Source organism: Gorilla gorilla, chromosome 13 (assembly GCF_029281585.2).
Source record: "Gorilla gorilla gorilla isolate KB3781 chromosome 13, NHGRI_mGorGor1-v2.1_pri, whole genome shotgun sequence".
Taxonomy (NCBI): domain Eukaryota; kingdom Metazoa; phylum Chordata; class Mammalia; order Primates; family Hominidae; genus Gorilla; species Gorilla gorilla.
Window position 1 is genome coordinate 111,370,165 of NC_073237.2, and position 18,586 is coordinate 111,388,750.

General features: G+C 43.3%; 1 protein-coding gene across 9 annotated transcripts in view; it reads right to left on the reverse strand.

Annotated features, from left to right (window-relative positions):
• Positions 1-3,182: 3,182 nt before the first annotated feature.
• TNC (tenascin C) overlaps positions 3,183-18,586 on the reverse strand; it is a 97,918-nt gene continuing 82,514 nt past the window's right edge. For all 9 annotated transcript variants that reach the window (XM_055350499.2, XM_055350502.2, XM_004048510.5 and 6 more), the window contains 7 exons: positions 17,836-17,966; positions 14,182-14,314; positions 12,883-13,034; positions 11,988-12,084; positions 9,183-9,344; positions 6,616-6,779; positions 3,183-3,916 (listed from right to left, as the gene is read on the reverse strand). In XM_055350499.2, the coding sequence (XP_055206474.2) occupies positions 3,806-3,916; positions 6,616-6,779; positions 9,183-9,344; positions 11,988-12,084; positions 12,883-13,034; positions 14,182-14,314; positions 17,836-17,966 (950 nt within the window). In that variant the 3' untranslated portion in view covers positions 3,183-3,805. The remainder of the gene's footprint in view (positions 3,917-6,615; positions 6,780-9,182; positions 9,345-11,987; positions 12,085-12,882; positions 13,035-14,181; positions 14,315-17,835; positions 17,967-18,586) is intronic.

Here is an 18,586-nt window from a genome sequence, read left to right on the forward strand (position 1 = left end):
TACAAGAGGGTCAATAAATGTCACAGGCTGGTGGTCTAGGGAGGAAAGTATTAGCCAAGGTATCTGGCTTCAAGGACCTGAAATAATCTAGGACTACCTAAGCAGAAAAGGAATTTTCTGGAAGAATATCAGGAAGCTCATAAAACTGACAGAAAGTTTGAAGAAGCAGGCACAGAAAATTATCAGGAACCAAAGGAGGCCGGGTAGCAGGAATCATCAGCCAGTCTGCCTTTGTCACTGCTGGAAACAACTGTCACCATTAGAGAGAGATATGGCTATACCCTGCATGGTGCTGGGCCACAGATCCCACGGATAGATGGCCTCAGTGCTAGATTCTGTGGGGGAGCCAGTCTCCTACACTCTATGTTTTGCATTCCTTGCTAAAGGTTAGAAGTCCCTCTGTGGGCATCCAATTGGCAAAGCCCAAGTTACGTGCCCATGCCCTGGCTATCAAGGGGAGGAGGAAAGAGTATTTTCCTCTGTGGCTTCCTTGGTAGGAGGCAAGGTTCTCAAATTTCCTAAAACTGGAAAGGACTTTGGATGCTGGGAAGCCATTAAATGACCAATAATCACTATAGGAAGAGGGGCAGGAAGTAGAAATCATAATGGATAAGGCCAGCAGGCAGCTGTAACAGTGGCACTCAGTGCTCCCAGGGGTGGGCAAGCCTGCCGGGGTCCCTGAGGAGAGTTAAAGGAGAGGGGCTTTTCCCAAAGGTGTGGGCAGGGTGGAGGAGAGCCACAGAGCCTAGCACAGGTCCCCAAGTCTAGCAGCAGCTAGGGTGCCATGACTGCTCCTAGGCTAGAAGGGGCAAGTGAGAGAGCAGTTTTCTAAACCTGAAGAGAGAGTTGCATGGAGACAGTCAGTTGACAGTGGCTACGGCTCTCTTATGTGGATGCTGACAGCCCACTGTGATGCTGTATAGATGGAGCTGGGCAACAAGTGCCCTGACACATCCCCACTCGTAGTCTCTTCCCTTCAATGTCCTGCTGGCTTTTCCCATTTTGACATCCACCTGGAAGCTGGGAGTCATTGATGCAATCGAAATAGGGTGGCCTTGAAGTACACAGAGCAGGGAGAAGGGGAGCAGATGAGAGAAGGAACAAAGGGAAGGTCGAACACCCTGCAAATTACTTCCCAATAGAGACATTTTGACTGTTTCATGGGGGCAGGGGTAGGGCCCAGGTCTTGAGGGTGAAGTGGAATTTTAAGAGAACTTTCAAGATGGAAGAGGTTTCCTGAAACAAGCCACAGAGCCAGTGGCTGAAGGACACCTTTGAGAAATGATTAGCTCACACTAGAGACTGTGGTCTTTGAATGCCGTGGCCTCAGACCCGGTTGCCTGCCCTGTCCCCATTTGGGTTATTACTGACTCCTGTTTGATGTGGCTTCACCAATCCAAATTTGATTCTTGTGTGGCTTGTGGGGAATACCTTCAAGCTTAATTAAGTACATCTACAGTTCTGGAGAGGGGATAGGACTTGGGTTTAGAGACTCACAAGTCAGCAGCCAGTGGAGAGGTAAGCCTCCAACTCGAGGCCTGGTTGCTACAGGGAGCCCGTTTGTTTGGATTTATATAGCCAGGAGAGCGTTGCTATGGCTGAATTGCATGCAACAGTTCTTATGATCTGGAATAGCACATTGTGTATCTAACATGACAGCATTTATTAAAGCAAGATAAACTCAGCAACAAAGGATATGGCTGGAACCATAAATTCCTCTGATCCTTGCTCCAGAGCCATCACATTCCATTTGAATGAGGCCTATCAGCCCAAACTTGACTTATTTTATTAAATAAGTCAATTTTCTGAAAATCCCTAAGAGAATGAACTGGGAATTACTCTCCCCCCATATACCCTTCTTTAAAAAGAGAAATGTTATGCGTTGAGCAGTTCTGACTCACTATATTTGCTGAGGACTAACAGACCTGCCATCCAGGCAATGGGTTCCCGATCACTAGATGTGTTCAGTCTGAGGCTGGAGGAACATGGGCTTGCTCCCTTTTTGGGGACTGCAGTGTAGAGGAGAAGGCGATATTCCTAATAGACATTCTTCCTAGTTTTAAGAGTTCAGGATTGTAGAAGCCTGAGGAAGCATCCGGTTGAACTGCCCCCATATCCCATTCTGCAACCTTCACTCTCTTGCCACAGCACACATTTCCCCAAAGAAGGAGAGATTTTCATTAAGGTACCGGGAAAGAGCAGGAACATTGGAGCCAGAAGACCTGGGTTTAAATCCAAATTCTATTATTTATTGAGTAGTAGCCACAATCAAGTCATTGGGTTTCTATGAACCCCAGTCCATCTCATATAAAGTGATAATGATGATAGCTAACACGTACTAGCACTTAATATACACCAGGTACCATTCTAAGGGCCTCAAATGGATAACATAATTTATTCTTCACAAAAATGTTCTGAAATGAGAAGTATGAATATCCCTACTTTACAGAAGAGGAAACTGAGGCATAGAGAGGTTAGGGAACTTGGGAATGGTGGAGCCAAGAATTGAACTCAGGCAGTCTGCCTCTGGGGATCTTAGCCCATGTGTGGTAACAATACTTACCTCAACTATATCATAGAGTTTCTAGGAGTTGCATTAGAAAATGAGTATAAAAGCATCTTTTAAACCATAATCTATTAGTCTTGGAAATACTGAGCAAGATGCTGAATCTCAAGTTGTAAGCTTTTTTTTTCTTTTCTTTTTTTATTTAGAGACAGGGTCTCCCTCTGTTGCCCAGGCTGGAGTGCAGTAGTGTGATCATAGCTCACTGTAACCTCTAACTCCTGGGCTCCAGTGATTTTCCTACCTCAGCCTCCCGAGTAGCTGGGACGACAGGTGTGCACTACCACACTTGGCTAATTAATTTTTTTTTTTTTTTTCTGTAGAGACAAGTTCTCACTATGTTGCTCAGGCTGGTCTCAAACTCCTGGGGTTAAGCTATCCTTCCACCTTGGCCTCCCAAAGTGTTGGGATTACAGGCCTGGCCTGTAAGCTTTTCCCAAGTGTGTTCAACTTTATTTAAAAAAAGTGCTTTCCTCTCTCCCACTCTTTAGTCTCCTTTCCACCCCTCCCACTTGACCACTATCCCTACTTACCTTTCCTATCCCAACATTCCCCGCTTTGTTCAAATTATTGGCTTTGGTGAAATTCAGACTCAACAATTAAAAGCAAAATAACAAACTCAAAAGTACTTGTGCTTTTATTAAAAAAAAAAATACAATCAGGTACTGTCCAGAAATGTTTTGGAAAGAAAGATCTCATGAAAAATCCTTAGTTTTCATCATCATCATCATCATTATTATATTAATAATATTAATCATATCCTTAAAATGGAAACAGTATTGCTTTTCTGGTTTCTGTTGTATGAAATGTAAAAAAAGGGATGGCTTCCAATGACACATTTAATCTTTGCTAACAAAAATAATGACAATTAATTATACAGCTTCATGTAAAATACGGCTGGTTCTAAAACAAACTACCCCTGTACATCCTACCCCTCTCCCATTCCCAGAGCCACCTAAGAGAAGTAAAAAACTATTGCGATGTTGTCACTGGAAGATTTTTGCTGAATCAAACAACAAAACAGAAACATGTTGGAGACTGATGTCTTTGGTGCAAAGAAAGAAATCACAGAGGAGGTGAGGCCCATGCTGTCGCCGTTGGCCCCAGGGATCCATGGTCAGCTTTGACTCTCACCAAATGCCCAGGTGTGGACTGATGGTTGGGCTGGTAGTATTGATGCTTTGGTAAAATCCTTTCCTCGCTCTGGGCCTTATTCCTCTCTCACCCAGTGGTCCCTGGAATTTATGCCCGTTTGCGCCTGCCTTCAAGATTTCTGAAGTTGCTTGGTCTCAGCTTCATCTCAGCAAACTGGATTGAGTGTTCGTGGCCCTTCCAGTGGAACCAGTTAACGCCCTGTTAAAAAAAAAAAAAAAAGAGAGAAGGCCTCCAGGTTGGTTACTGTCAGGCAAGGTGTTCACTGATCATTGCTATTTAGTCATTCAAACTAAATGAGTTCTGTTTCAATTTGACCATTTGGTATATCACAGCTGCCTCTTGCCTATCTCTCTGTTGGTCTGGGTTGTGGAAACTTTCAAAGGAACTGGCTGAATCTGACCCAGTTTTTCACCTGAGTCAAGAGTCACCTGAGTTTGCATGGAGCTTTGGTCTTTCCTCTTGAAGCAAAATGGTGGCTGATGAAATCTGCCGTCCTTAGGAATAGGTTCTGAAGGAGTTCAGGTCATTATTAGAAGTTCTAGAATTGAATAGCTACATACATGGTGTGTGTGTGTGTGTGTGTCTGTAATTCACGAGATTCCTATGGAGTATTTTAACAGGGGTTTGGTATGGAATAGCAGAAAGAACAGCTGAACAAAACACAGTTTTACAATTTGACATATAGGGTTAAATATCAGTGATCTTACTTGAGAGATAAATAGTCTTAAGTTCTCAATATCTTCTGAGCCTCGGTTTTGCTATTTTTTTTTTGTTTCTTAAGATCTGATAACGTTAGCCTTGAAAGATGAGATGAAGATTAAATGAGTTTGTAAAGGAGCTATCACAAAGCTGGGCACGTTGTAGGTGCTTGGTAAATATTACTTCCCTAGTCTCAAGTAGGGGGAAATATCCTTGAAATTTTGGCCAAAGCTTTCTACAAGAAAAAACTGTATTTGTGTCTTGGCTTCCAGGTTTCAACTTTGATTCTTCAGCGAAGTCTGCAGATGGTAGAGTCAATCCATGAAACCCCACATGGCCCCTTGCCCCACTGTGGGGAAGTTAATGGCTAGTGAGATGGGAAAAAAATAGAGACACTTTATTTGCTTCTAATTGGTTGGCATTCACTGACATGGGCAGTTTCTGAGTCTCACAGGGATGTGAGGTTTAAGAATGGCTCATTCATTTCATGGGCAAATCCGCTTGTAATTACTCAGTTACAGTGAGTATGGTAGTCCAACAGCTTGGTGCACAAGCTCCCTGCCTTTGCCCTGGTTCTTTCCTCTGATAGTTCAGGGTTGGAAGCCACACCTTCTTGTACTGTGGTAGGCACTAAAGCCAGAGAGGGAGAGTGACTTTGCAGAGGCCACACAGCAGGAGGAGCACAGCTGGAGCTGGGGCTCCACTCCTGTGGCTCCTTTCCCTGTCATCTCTTTCTTCTTCCATAATTGAATGGAAGGATGAAAGAGAGGCTTGCTTTCTAACATGTAGCTTGTTGGTTTTTTTTTCTTTTCCCAGAAGAACTTTGTGTTATACAAGTATTTTTGAGACAAGGCAATAAAGATGATAAAATAATGCTCAGAATGGAAATATTGATGAAATAACATAATAAGATGGAAACAACACTGGACTGCTGTCAAGAAATGTCCTGTGACTCTTGCCTCCTCTGTAAAACAGGCATGAAAAACCACATCCTAATTCCTGCACAGGGTAAAAATGATAAACGCTTGAGATACAGAAGGTAACAGTGCTTTGAAAAGTGCCAGAAATTATGTAAGGTAAGGTCTACACTTAAGGTCGCAGGTGTCATTTGCTAGCAGTTAATTAGGGCATAAACACATGTATCAAAGTGACTAATATTGAAAAGCAACAGGTCCCAACACCTGCTGCATGTCAGGAATCACTTGTGGAGTCTATCAACTGCCTCCCCCCTGACCCCACAACAACAAAAATGCAAATATGCAAAAAAAAAAAAAAAAATGAGATGCTGTGTCTTGCCTGAGATCATTGAATCAGAATCCCTGGGGTTATCATAAAGTGGAATTTGGCCCTTTGCATTTTTATAAAGTCCTTGGGATTCCAGTGAGCAGACCTCATAAGCATCCTTGTGGTCCAGGGATCAGTGTGGTGTGGCCCCAAGGGAAGATCCAGCCCTCCTCCCAGGGATGGTGACTAACTTCTGCGGAGGGACCTGGGCAGGGGTTTGGTTAAGATTAAGTGGCTAGTCCCATACAGCTTTATGCTTTTCAGGAATGTGCCAGTGTAGGCAAGGCTCAGAGTAAGGGTTATTACTGAATTTGATCCGTTCGCCTATTTCTAAAAAGGATCGAAAAAAATCTGTTTCTGTGATTGTAGAAGAAGTGCCAGAGGTGTGTGTGGTGCAGGGAAAATGCCAGGGGCTGGAAGTGGGGAGAGCTGGCTCTGCTGCCAACTTCACTCTGTGACCTCAGGAAAGTCAGCTTTTTCTGGGCCTTGGTTTCTTCACAAAAGGAGGAGATTTAAAGTCTGTGGACTTCATTTTAAGGTGTTCTTGGGATTCCAAAGGTGCCCCAGGCCAGGGGTTCTGTGTCATCAACCCTGCTTACCTAAATGGCCTCCACTTTTATCTGCTTTACTTTTGGGGTTCAGACAGAGATTTTGTCTGAGTAAAGCGTTCTGTTTTCGGAATCCATTTGACCAGTGTTTGTCCTTGGGACTGTCAAGGGTTAACCTGTGCTGTTTCTATTTTACCTGGCCTGCAGTGTCCTTGAGATTGCTCACTGCCTTGGGAAAAACATGTTGTCATATAAGTAAGGTTCTTGCCTCCTAGTCTCTGCTAGGATAGGGAGTTAAATTGTACTTCCATTAGCCCCTCCAGCTTCCCAAGCTTGGCCTGCTCTGGGCCCTCACGGTCCACTCACCTGACTGTGGTTATTGTCCCCATATCTCCCCATCAGGTTGACACGGTGACAGTTCCTGTACCAGAAAGCCCCTTTGTAGGACAGAGCACAGTTGGTGATGGCTGAATCTGTGTCCTTGTCAAAGGTGGAGAAGGATCTGCCATTGTGGTAGGCCATGGAGTCACCTGGGAGAGACAGAAAATATGGACCTGAGAAATCTCAGCTGAAATTTCCCTCCTGAACAGTAAAGGGCAGAACCAGAGGTGACAATTGAAAGGTTCTGGGGGTGGGACTGGCCTTGAACATTGATCCTAGAGTCAGCATTGAATGCAGAACTGAATGGGACACGAGTGTCACCCCAGTACTTATTTCCGACAGAAGCAGCATAATGTGGTGGGAAGAGGGCTGTGGCTGGCTTTGGAGAGTCTAGCTTCGAGTCCCACCTTTTCACTTTTTAGCTGTGACCTTGCACAAGTCAAGCATCTTGTTGAACCTCAGTTTTCTCATCTATACAATGGAACCAGCACTTTGATTCTATATACTGAGTAGTGCCATTGTGACAATGGATATAAAGGTGTATGCTAAACAGGTGGCATGGCATACAAATACTTACTATGATTGTTATTTTTATGACTTTTCTGCATTCCCTTTATATAAAGACCTCAGAGAGTAAGGTGAGAAGTATGCATTTAATAATGGCATGCTTTTCTCCTACATACAAATATTTATTAGTCATAATTAAGCCCTTCAGACATTAGATGTCCCTAAATAGTCTCTGTATCACATAGTTACTTTTTAAAGTATTCATCAGACCATGTTCCGTGATTCTTAGACAAGAAGCCCATTAACATGTACTACTATTTGGAAATCTAATTTGTAATTTAATATATTGAATTTTTGAAGCATTTCAGTACCATTGCTTTGTGGGTCTCCTCACTCCCAATCCAGCCAAGTGCTGTGCACAAACATTTCAAGACTCTGAGGCATTCTACCGTCATAATTTGGAGCAAGTTGTCAAAGGGACCCAGATACCTTTTTAACTGGTGATGCTACCCAGAGCATGAGGACGGCATGTAGATATTAATGAAACAGGATGCTCTCCTGCAGAGGGCCTGGGTGCAGCCAAATCACACAAGAAAATGCAGCCTTACAAACGTTATCTCAGTAAAGGGAAATACTATGGCTCATTCCTCAATGGAAGTACAAAGAGAGAGGAACAGAGGCCACATTCCTGCTGCTTAACGAATTTGCTCGCCCTGTAACATTATTCTTCTTGCCTGAAGCCATCTCAACCAAAGAGGTATTCATTTCCAGGTAATAAAATGCCAACATTCTTTGAGGGATTCAAGAACTAAAGCAATGTTTGCCCCTGGGTGTCTCTCTTTATTATCACTAAACTGCCATCTCAAAAGAGCTTTGTGCCTCCTTAGGCTCAGCCTGGCTTTTGGCAACCTTTTATCTGGAGACTTTTCACCTTATGGATGTTTTCTTTCAGGGCTCAGGGAGGCTGGAAACGTGCCAAGCATCTATCTCTTCTGCTCTCACAAACATAACAGAAAGCCACCCAAAGTGGGCATGGGTTGCATGGGGGTGGTCCACACTCTCAGTCCTGACCCTTCTTTGTCACCGAGAACATTGTCAGATGCAGTTTTCTGCAGCCAGGATTGCATCCATCTTCTACAAGCTGTTTTACCTTGGACAAATCACTGAGCTCTTCTGAACTTCTTTCCTCCTTTGTATAAAAACAACGTCTTCATAAAATGGTTTTATGAGGAATAAATGAGATGAATGCAGGTAGAATATCTACAAAGAGGATGGTACCTAGTAGGGCCTTAATACATGTTGTTTCCTTATTTATTTCTCCTCTTATGTGGAGCCAGGAAACCACACAAAACCACTTCAAGTCCAAGAAATCTTCAAAACTGGAATGAAGGTTATGAGCCAGACAAGGAATGCAGGGGCCACTTGAGAGGTGAGACCTTCTATTTATGAGGATGCAGGCTGAGGCTAGATGACCACATGGCAGGGATGTCTTGGAAGAGATTCAAGCAGCTAGGTGATGGAGTGGATGGTTTGCTACTCAAGGTGTGGTCCACAGACCAGCAACACCAGCTATATTGGCATCACCAGGGAACTTGGAGAAGATGCAGAATCTCAGCCCCATCCCAGACAACCTGTGTCAGCATCTGGACATTCACAAGATCGCCAGTGGGTCCATACACCCAGAATAAATTGAGAAGTGCTGGATTGGATGAATATTAAGGCCTTTGGGGAATTTTTTTTTTAATCAGTCTACAACTGATATCTAAAACTGGGTAAGAAAGACACACTTTTTTTGAAAGATGGTCATTAGAAATCAATCCTGATTGCCCTGATTCCCAACATACTCAATGTTTCAGGACCCAAATATCTACCCAACACTTTTGAATTGTAGTTTTTCTGGATTGGCACTCAGTGGGTACTTAAATATTTGTTGATTTAATAAATTGCTGGATTAATGAGGAAGGAATGAAAGTTAGAGAAATAAACTGTAAATGTCAAGAAGGTCTCCATGGCTTTGTAGGCTCTACGTGCAGCCACTACTGTACCTGCTGTCCCACTGTACCCCTCCACCTTCAGCTTGTAGCGAGTCTTGGCATCTCCCACGCTGAACTTGTCATAGACGGCAAAGGCTGTCTCCCCATGGTCCCGCAGGTCCACCCGGAGCTCGTACTGCCCCTGGGCTGTGATTTTGTTGAGGTTGTCCAGCCCTGTGGATGACAGGCAAGGGTTGCTAAGAAGCACAGGTGACTGAGGCCCTCATTTCTATTTCACTCTGTAAAAGCGGCAACTGGGTACACTTAAAACAGGGCCAACTGGGCCCAGTGGCTCATACCTGTAATCTCAGCACTTTGGGAGGCAGAGGTGGGGTGGGAGGGGGTGGGGGTGGGGGTGGTGGGAATCACTTGAGGTCAGGAGTTCGTTATCAGCCTGGCCAACATGGCGAAACCCTGTCTCTACTAAAAATACAAAAATTAGCTGGGTGTGGTGGTGGGTGCCTGTAGTCCCAGCTACTTGGGAGGCTGAGGCAGGAGAATCGCTTGAACCCAAGAGGCAGAGGTTGCAGAGAGCTGAGATTGTGCCACTGCATTCTAGCCTGGGTGACAGAGCAAGACTCCATCTCAGAAAGCAAAAAAAAAAAAAAAAAAAAAAAAGGGCCATATCACACAGGCCTGTGCTTGAAGCTCAGTCTTGTGCTTGCTGGAGTAATACTAGGCTCAGGTAAAATCGGGTTGACATTTTTGCCCCACTTCCAACCTCCCAGTGCATTAGTGAAGATCCAAGGAAATAAGGTGGTGAAAGTACTTTTTAAACTCTAAAGTGCCTTACAGGCCAGGCACGGTGGCTCACGCCCATAATCCCCACACTTTGGGAGGCCAAGGTGGGCGGATCATCTGAGGTCAGGAGTTCGAGACCAGCCTGGCCAACATGGTGAAACCCCGTCTCTACTGAATATAAAAAAATTAGGAGGGCATGGTGGAGGGTGCCTGTAATCTCAGCTACCTGGGAGGCTGAGGCAGGCGAATTGCTTGAACCCAGGAGGCAGAGGTCGCAGTGAGCTGAGATCACACCACTGCACTCCAGCCTCGGCAACAGAGTGAAACTCTGTCTAAACAAACAAACAAACAAATAAAATTTTGTAAAGTGCCTTACAAATGAAGGGCAATGAATAATATGGATAAATGTTTATTATAATATGATAAACATTTTCTGGGGTAGGCAGTGGTGCATAGAACAATGTTCTCTGCAGTTAGGTGGTTGGAAAGTGTGGATTGCATGGATGAATGGATGGGTGATAGGATTGTAGTGTTGACTTAGGAGATTCCAAATTTCAGCTCAACTGTTCATTGGTTAGACTCCTATGGGCAAACCACTCAGTCTTTTTGAGGCTGTGATTTTATCCATGCGAGGTGGTGAGGAGAGCAAAAATCACCTGGTGACCATCAGGTAGGACTCGGAAACAAAAACCCCTTAACTGAGGGATTTAAAGGTAATTAGGCTTCCGTATATCTCAAGCAAGCATCTGGTTCCAGGTTTATTTCCCAAAAATTTATAGGTAACTGGAACTTCTATACATCTCTGGAATACGTGCGTATCAAAACTCATTTTGCAACCCTTGCTGACATTAAGGCACCAAAATGTCTACAAATGTAATCATGTATCGTGTTCTACATGGCTAATAGGGTCCGAATTATCCTTAAGCTCCTGCCTTAAGGTCCATAAATGCCCCTAAGGAAAAATCCACTGCAGGGGCTGTAAGTCCTTTTGCAGCATTCTTTCTTTCTAATAAACGTTCCTTTTTCAAACCTATACTGTTGTTAGTAAATTCGTCTTACCAACCCGCTAGTCAACCACTTCTGACACTTGACACCTTGCCCACCCGGTGGCAATTGAGTACTTTGTAGGGGTGCTATGGGGGTTAAATGTTATGGCTCTAAGAAACCCGTCTTAGCACCTGGAGCACAACCTGGGGCACAGGAGGGAAGATATCAATGATATCAGTGAGGAGGATTCTATGACTGGTCCAGAGAATGACTTAAGGCTAGGTTAACACATAAGGGCTGAGTTTTGGTTCTTCCTTAATCAGACTTTTACTTTTTGTGAAAGCAAAATAAAATCTTGGGACCCCAATTTAACTCTGCCAATAGGAAAAAAAATAAACTGAAAGCCGAGTCATGCGAGACACTACCTCTCCTTTTGTCCCTAAGCAGATGCTACAGATAAAAGGCCAGATATCTCCACAGGTAGTTATTGTATCTTCACTTTATCTTATGTAAAGTGCCGATTTACTGAGTGTGAGATGAATACAAAATTGACCATTCTCTTTTTTGTCATTCTGCTTTTTTCTTTTTTTTATCTTGCAACATGTGGATTCAGTAATGTGACCACATCCCTCCAGCCCACTTTTCCCCTTTAAATACTAAAGCTCTCAACATTATCTCTGAAAAAAAAAAAAAAAAAAAGAAAGTCATGGACCACAGGTTGTTCCTGTGGCTTTTCCCCCTTTAAACACTAAAACTCTTAATATTATCTCTGGGAAAAAAAAAAAGGCATGGACCACAGGCTGTTCCTGTGGCTTTGTGTTCTTTTTTTCTGGGAGTGTCCTTAACGTTGGCTAAGTAAACCTCTAAATTGATTGAGATCTGTCTCAGATACTTTTTGGTTTACATTTTGATGATTCAGAGCATTTAAATGATAGTCTTTTTCATTAAGAATTTGACATTCTGTGTCTGCCACCAGAACTATTGCTTCTTCCTCATCTCTTTCTCTCCCATAGGTCCCTGTGGGTTAGGAAAAATGACAAGGAGGGCAGAATCGGGCATTTTAGATATAAACATGTAGGGCTGCATTACCAAGCCAGAATTCTTCTCTGCGGTCCCCAAATCCAGCAGCATATGCCTTCCAGTTTTGGTAGAAGTTCTCGCGTCCATTTTTGCGTCTCAGGAACACCTATAAACATATTGATGAATCTGGGTGTACTTAAGCTATTGCAGGAAAGAGGGCATCGTTGTGAGAGGAAGGAGTGTGGCACTGTGGAGAGAGCATCAGGCTCCGTTCTGTCCATCCCTAATTTGCTATGTAACTTTGGGTGGTCACCTGCCCCTCCCTAAGCCTTGGTGTTCTCACCTGAAAAACAGGGATTAAAAATACCACCCAGTTTTGGGTGATAATGATGTGTCAATGTAGGTTCATTGATTGTAACAAATGCACCATTCTGGTGCAGGATATTGATAATGGGGAGGTTGTGTGGGTAGGTGTGGGGTATATATGAAAACTACTGTTCACTTAATTGTGCCATGAACCTAAAACTGTTCTAAAAAAATAGAGTTTATTAATTCAAAAATATACTACCCAGCTCCTATGGTAATGGGGTTGGAATAATTCATCTTAAACTCTTAGCACAGTGCCTGGTAGATAATAAATGCTTAGTCAGTGCTAATTAATATAAGCAATGGGTTCAATGATCAACTGTCATTTATACATCACAGAGTTGTTTGGATGAGGATTGGATGAGATAAACTACAAGAAACTTATCTCCCCGTTTCAAAAAGTAGCCAGCGTGTTTCCCATTCTTTTGTTTAAGAGAGAATTCCTGAGTGCCTCTGTGTGACAGGCACTATCTTGCAAGGCCTCACACATGTGGGTGTCAGAGTGCACCAGGAGGAGATCACCCTCTTCTCCTCCCCTGCTTTGCCCTCTCCCTCTTCCCCTAGGCCTGAGGGCTCTGCAGTCCCTGGTGGTACTCACAATCCATCCACCCCCATCAGAGGTCATGTCACAGAAGACTTCCAGCGCCTGAGCCTTATCACCATTCAGATAAATGGTGTAGAGGCCAGAGGTCGTGTCTCCATTCAGCATTGCTTGGGAGCAGTCCTTGGGGAAGGGGTACAGGAGTCCAACTGTGGAATAAGGAGAAATGGTGATGCTCTCAGTGCAGGAGGACTGAGCTGGAGCTTAATTCTCAGCTTAACTCTATGGACTAGAATGCCTGGGGAATTTCCAGGTGCAATAATGTGATGCAAACAATTAAAAACTCATAGAAATGGGCAGTCTTGGAACTATGCTCAGTAGATGGGTCTTAGAGCTGATGATCATAGCAATTCTTTTTTCTGATCTGAGGACATTCATCTGAGGTTGTATCATGAGCTGTTTTCTTGTTTATTTCACAGCCCTAGTATAAGAGCATCTTTAGGATACATTCATAGTTAGCATCTGGCATAAGATCTGGCAAAGGGGAAGCACTTTCTTCAGCAGATGTGTGCAGAATGACTGTCCCATGAATTTTCAAAGGCAGGGATCTCCAAAGGCCAGCTCCTCTGGTCCTCAGGAATGGATGCCACTCTTACTTATCAATGGAACAACTTGCAGGTTTGCTATCTGCAGAAGATACTTTGTGACAGGTGCAGGGGGAGGCTCCCTGGGCATGGAATATCTGAGCCCAACTCTGACTGTAACTCACAAGATAGTCTTGAACAGGTCTTTTAGTCTCTGAAAGCATCTGCTTCCCCACTAGAACTTTGGGCATAGGGCTCACCATACCAGCTTGGTGGGAAGATCATTTGTGATTTTGAATGTGGACAGGTTTTGTAAACACTGGCATGATGAAGGAGAAAGAAAGAGACTTTCAGCTCATGTTGAACTCTGACAATAAAAGGACCACACAATTATATGGGCCACATACTGGGCTAGGAGTTCAAATGCAATACCTCACGAACACTTGCAAGGTCCTGGTGACGGAGGGTTTATTATTAATCTCCCTGTATAGACGAAGAAGCTAAAGATTATAGGATGGAAGTAGCATTCTTAAGGCACACCTAGCAGGTGATAGAAATGGGGATTGAATCCAGATGGGCTTGCTCCTTTCCTTTCACCGGGATGCTCATAATCTCCCACACTTGCTTTCCTCAGGCTTCCAAGTAGTAGCAGTGAATCAATTCTTTTCAGAGATTTGTTTGAAAATTTTAAAGTAGAAGTCAAAGGGGAAGTCAAGGGTTGATTCAGTCAAAGTTAGATCTCAAGGCTGGATGGCACCCTGGGCCTCCTTACTTGTGGTGAAGATGGTCTGGATCATATTGCTCCTCAGGGGCCCATTGAGTGCCTGGATCTTGGCTGTGTAGTGGGTGGATGGGCTCAGGTCTGCCAGGCTGTAGGAGGTGGTATCTGGACCCACAATGACTTCCTAAGAGCAGAAGAAAAAGTATAATGGCTTTTGGTCACAGAAATTCTCAGGGTATAGATAAGAAGTCATTCTATTTATAAGTTCATTTACCCATCCATTCACTTACTTACTGGACAAGAATTCATTGAGTACCCACTCTGTACCAGGCTCCATGTGCACTGCTGAGATATCAGAGATGGGGAGAGTGCAGCACAAGCAAAGGTCCTTGGGCCAGAAGGTGCAGAGCAAGTTAAAATAATATAAGGAGGGAGAGACCGCAGCTGGTAAGGATGAGAGCACTGCTGTAGACTCCAGGGCTAAGGCTACCACCTGCCCAAGGCCCTGCCAAACTATATTGGGAGAATGGGATTGTAATGGTTAATTTTATGTGTTAAATTGGCTGAGCCATGGGGCCCAGATATTTGGTCAAATATTATTCTATGTTTCTGTGAAGGGTTTTTTTTTGGATGAGATTAATATTTAAATCAGTAAACTTTGAATAAAGCAGATTTAAAACATAAAATGAAATAATATAAGGAGGCAATAAGCGACCTCAACCATACTTAGCTTCAGGTGTTAGAACAGTGGAAAATGTTACTAGATTATGAAGGGCCTTTAAATGACAAGCTTTGAAACTTAAAGTTTATCATTAAAGGGAGTGAGGAGCCCTGTAAGGTATAAATGCTAAGCTTTGGAACTTGAAGTTTATCATCATAAGAAATGGGGAGCCTTGAAAGATGTTTGGACATGCCAATGACATAAACCAAGCTGTGCTTTAAGAAGCTTAATCTGGTAGCAAGATGAATCACACAGGGTAAGGGACTTTGAGGTCAGTTAGGTCAGTGGTCCCTAAATATAGCTCTTTATCACTCTGAGAAGCTTTAAAACAATATGATGCCTGGGCCTCATCTCAGGCTGACGGAATCATCAGAGCCAGAAGTTGGGCCTGGCTATATTTAAGAAACTTCCCAAGTGATTTGAATGTGCAGTCAGTTTGGGGATCTCTTGAGTTAGGAGATGATTATAATAGCCCCATAGGCATGGTACGATTAAAACTTAAGCTGACCTCACATGTCTCTCTTCTAGAACAGAGATATCCATGACAGACAGATGTTGACCAACTCTAACTATACTTGTAGTCTGTGGCTGGTCTCTGTGCTGCCGTACAGAGGAGGTCATCGGTTTCAGTTTGCAGGAAATCCTCTTTCCACACCCTCTTGCTAGCTTCCAATTCTTTTCAGCAAATGACCTTAGTGTCTGGGATTGGAATTCGACCTACACTCCTAGTAAACCAAGCACAACGCTCTTCTCTACAACCTGCAAACAGCCAGCTTAGTTTGGGCAGTCATGCATCAGTGCAGAAGCCCCTGGAAGGTTCTCCTGCATCCTGGGACTGGGAAGGTACCTTATCCTGTTTTCTTCCATGGGAGAATTGAGTTTCAGAGAAGCTAAAAGACTTGCTCTCATTCCATAAATTGTTGGAGGCAGAGGATGATCTTGCATGCGGGTTTCCCAACACCCTGTCCAGGACTCTTTTCTCCTATACCAGGTTGATTTTTTTTCTAAGACATATAAAGCTGGTGAATGGACATGCAGAAAAGTAAACTGGGATGAGTGCTCATTTAATACCCAGAGGCCTTTGTGCAGCCCTCCAGTTCTAGTCCCTGGGGGAAAGATCAACTGTCAGGGATAAAGATGGGTTCATTGAATTACTTAGGAATACAATTACCTGTCAGCTCTCTAGGCTTCTGTGCAAAGCCATTTTCTAGGCAATTAGGGTACTCTAGATCAAAATGAGACTCATGATTCAGGTAAACACAGAATCCTAGAATGCCTGACAAGGAGAAGACCTTAAAGATGGATAAGTCCAAGGCATTCATTTTACAGATGGGAACACTGACACCCAGAGAAGATAAAGGATTTGCTTCAGCTCACACAGTGAGATAGTTCATTGTTATATCAATTCCAGGAAGGGGCATGATAGTTATTAGCAATGTGTCCAGTTCTGGTTAAATATGACAGATTGGTGGATACAGCCACTCATCTCTACTTGCTTCTAAAACCCACTAAAAAGAGAGCAAGAGAATGTAAGGTATAAATCCATGAAGATGAGGGGAATGGGAGAGGAGACAGCAACAGGTGTGCCAGAAACTTGGTAGGTAGAAAGTGAGTGGTAGAGAGACCATGGAGGGGAATGAATGAAGAAGGCTGAGGTTAACTAAGGAGCATGGGCAGAGCTAGTCAGAGGCTGCTTGGTGCAAGTCACAGAGTCCAGCAAGTTCAGTAAAGGGATGTGTACAAAAGCAGAGATGTCTTTAAAGGCCAATGTGGAGTGTGGTTGAACAAAGGTTTGGTTTGTTTAGAAGCTTTTTTGTAAGAAACAGACTCTAAGATCTCCTCATTCCCTCCAACAGTCTAAATGACTGCCCTTTCCCATTCAGATGGTAGGCTGAGGTTTACTCTCTGGAAAGGTTGAGCCAGAGAGGAAGTCCGGATTCAAATCCACCAGGCTCAGCCTTCAAGGAGGCCGAGGTGCTACACTGGAAACATAATAAGATGAAAGTTTGTACACAGTGAGAGGCCAGGTTTTATGGCACTGTTATTTGGGGGTCCCCCAAGAAAACTGTGGGTACTTGCCCAATCATTCTGCAGGGAGCCACAAAGTTGACAAGCCCTGCCTGAGCTAACTCCCAATTAGCTCTTTCATTCCTAGTTCAAATACAAAAAGACAGACCATGATCAACAGACATTGGGTGGATGTCTCCAACATGAAAGACAGAAACCCAAACCAAACCAAACTCAACAACAGCAGCAAAACAAAGAAACTTGTAACAAACACTGTGCAGGATATAGAATAAAATACCAGCAACATATTCTTAGAGATAAAGAGATGATGATATAGGAAGCACAAACAAAATGCCAGAAAAAGATCAATGTGTGGAGAACAAGCAAAAGATCTTGGAAATATAAAGTAAGATAACCAAAATGAAAAATTCAATAACAAGTTTGGAAGGTAAAGTTTAGGAAATCTCCTTCGCTTGTCTGAAGATCTAAAGTTATTTCAAATTAAAAGGTAATAGAAAGAAAATTCTTGGGTAGCGAATATAAATAATATAAACACTGGATAAAAATGGTATTAACAGTTGATATCATAAGAACACGGTGAAACATATTACAATATATAATATAAAGATACCATCTGTGAGATAATACATATGGCAAACATGCAGAGAAACCTTTTGGCCTTTGTTCAACAAAATATTAAAGGATCAAGATTCCAGCTCCTAAAATGTCCTCAAGTCTTGTAAGCAGTGGTTCTTGATCTTGGCTGCCTATCAGAACTGGAGTCTGGTTAAAATGAAAGAGGCTGGAGAGTATGATTCAGAAGGTCTGGCATGCCATCCAGTCTCTACTAATTTTTTTTTTTTTCAGCTCCCCAGATGCACTGGGGTAGAAAAACAGCATCAGGTAATTCTTCCATACTTTGAAGATCATGCAAATGCTTCAACTAGCATTGAGGAGTTGTTATATACTTAAAATACCTTGACTGTGCCATCCACTGATTCATAGACCAGCAGGTAACCGGTGACTGATGCCCGGGGGGGTCGCCAGGTAAGGAGGGCAGTTTCCGACTGAACCTCAGTAGCAGTCAAGTCTCTTGGAGAATCGAGGTCTGCAGAAGATAGGATGATTAATATCGGATAAGGTCAGCAAATGTAGGGCAGAAATTCGGGCTGGGCATCAAGAAGACTGGGTTCAAGTCCTTTCCCTACCACTGAACTACATGACCTTCGGCAAGAACTTCCTCTGTATAAATAAGGTGGTTGAGCCAGATGATCTCCAAAGACAAATTCTCTATGGTTTATCTCGTCCTAAGGGCTGGATGTTTCTAACTGGCCTTGGTTGGATTTAGAGAGAAGTATACCACTGTGAACATCATTATCAAGCCCCTGTTTCTAAGTAAGAGGATGGATGAATGCTAATATCAATATTCACCCCGACAGAGAGGATGGTTCCTCTGTTTCCCTGCTTGCTATAGTTTGTAAAAAGCTCTCAATGTATAGAAACCTAACAAACATCTAGGAAAAATTGCCTGAAAAATATGCCTCTTCAAAAATATTTTCCTGCCTGGAACATGGATCATTAAATACTAGGTTTAGGACCAGTGGGAACTGTTTTTCCACTTACAAAGCCCTCCTCTTAAAATCTTTTCCTTCCCCGTGGGGAGACCAAGGTCATTTCAGTTCAAAAGGAAATAGTGTGTTTCTTCAGTCCTTGACTGAGTGGGCACTG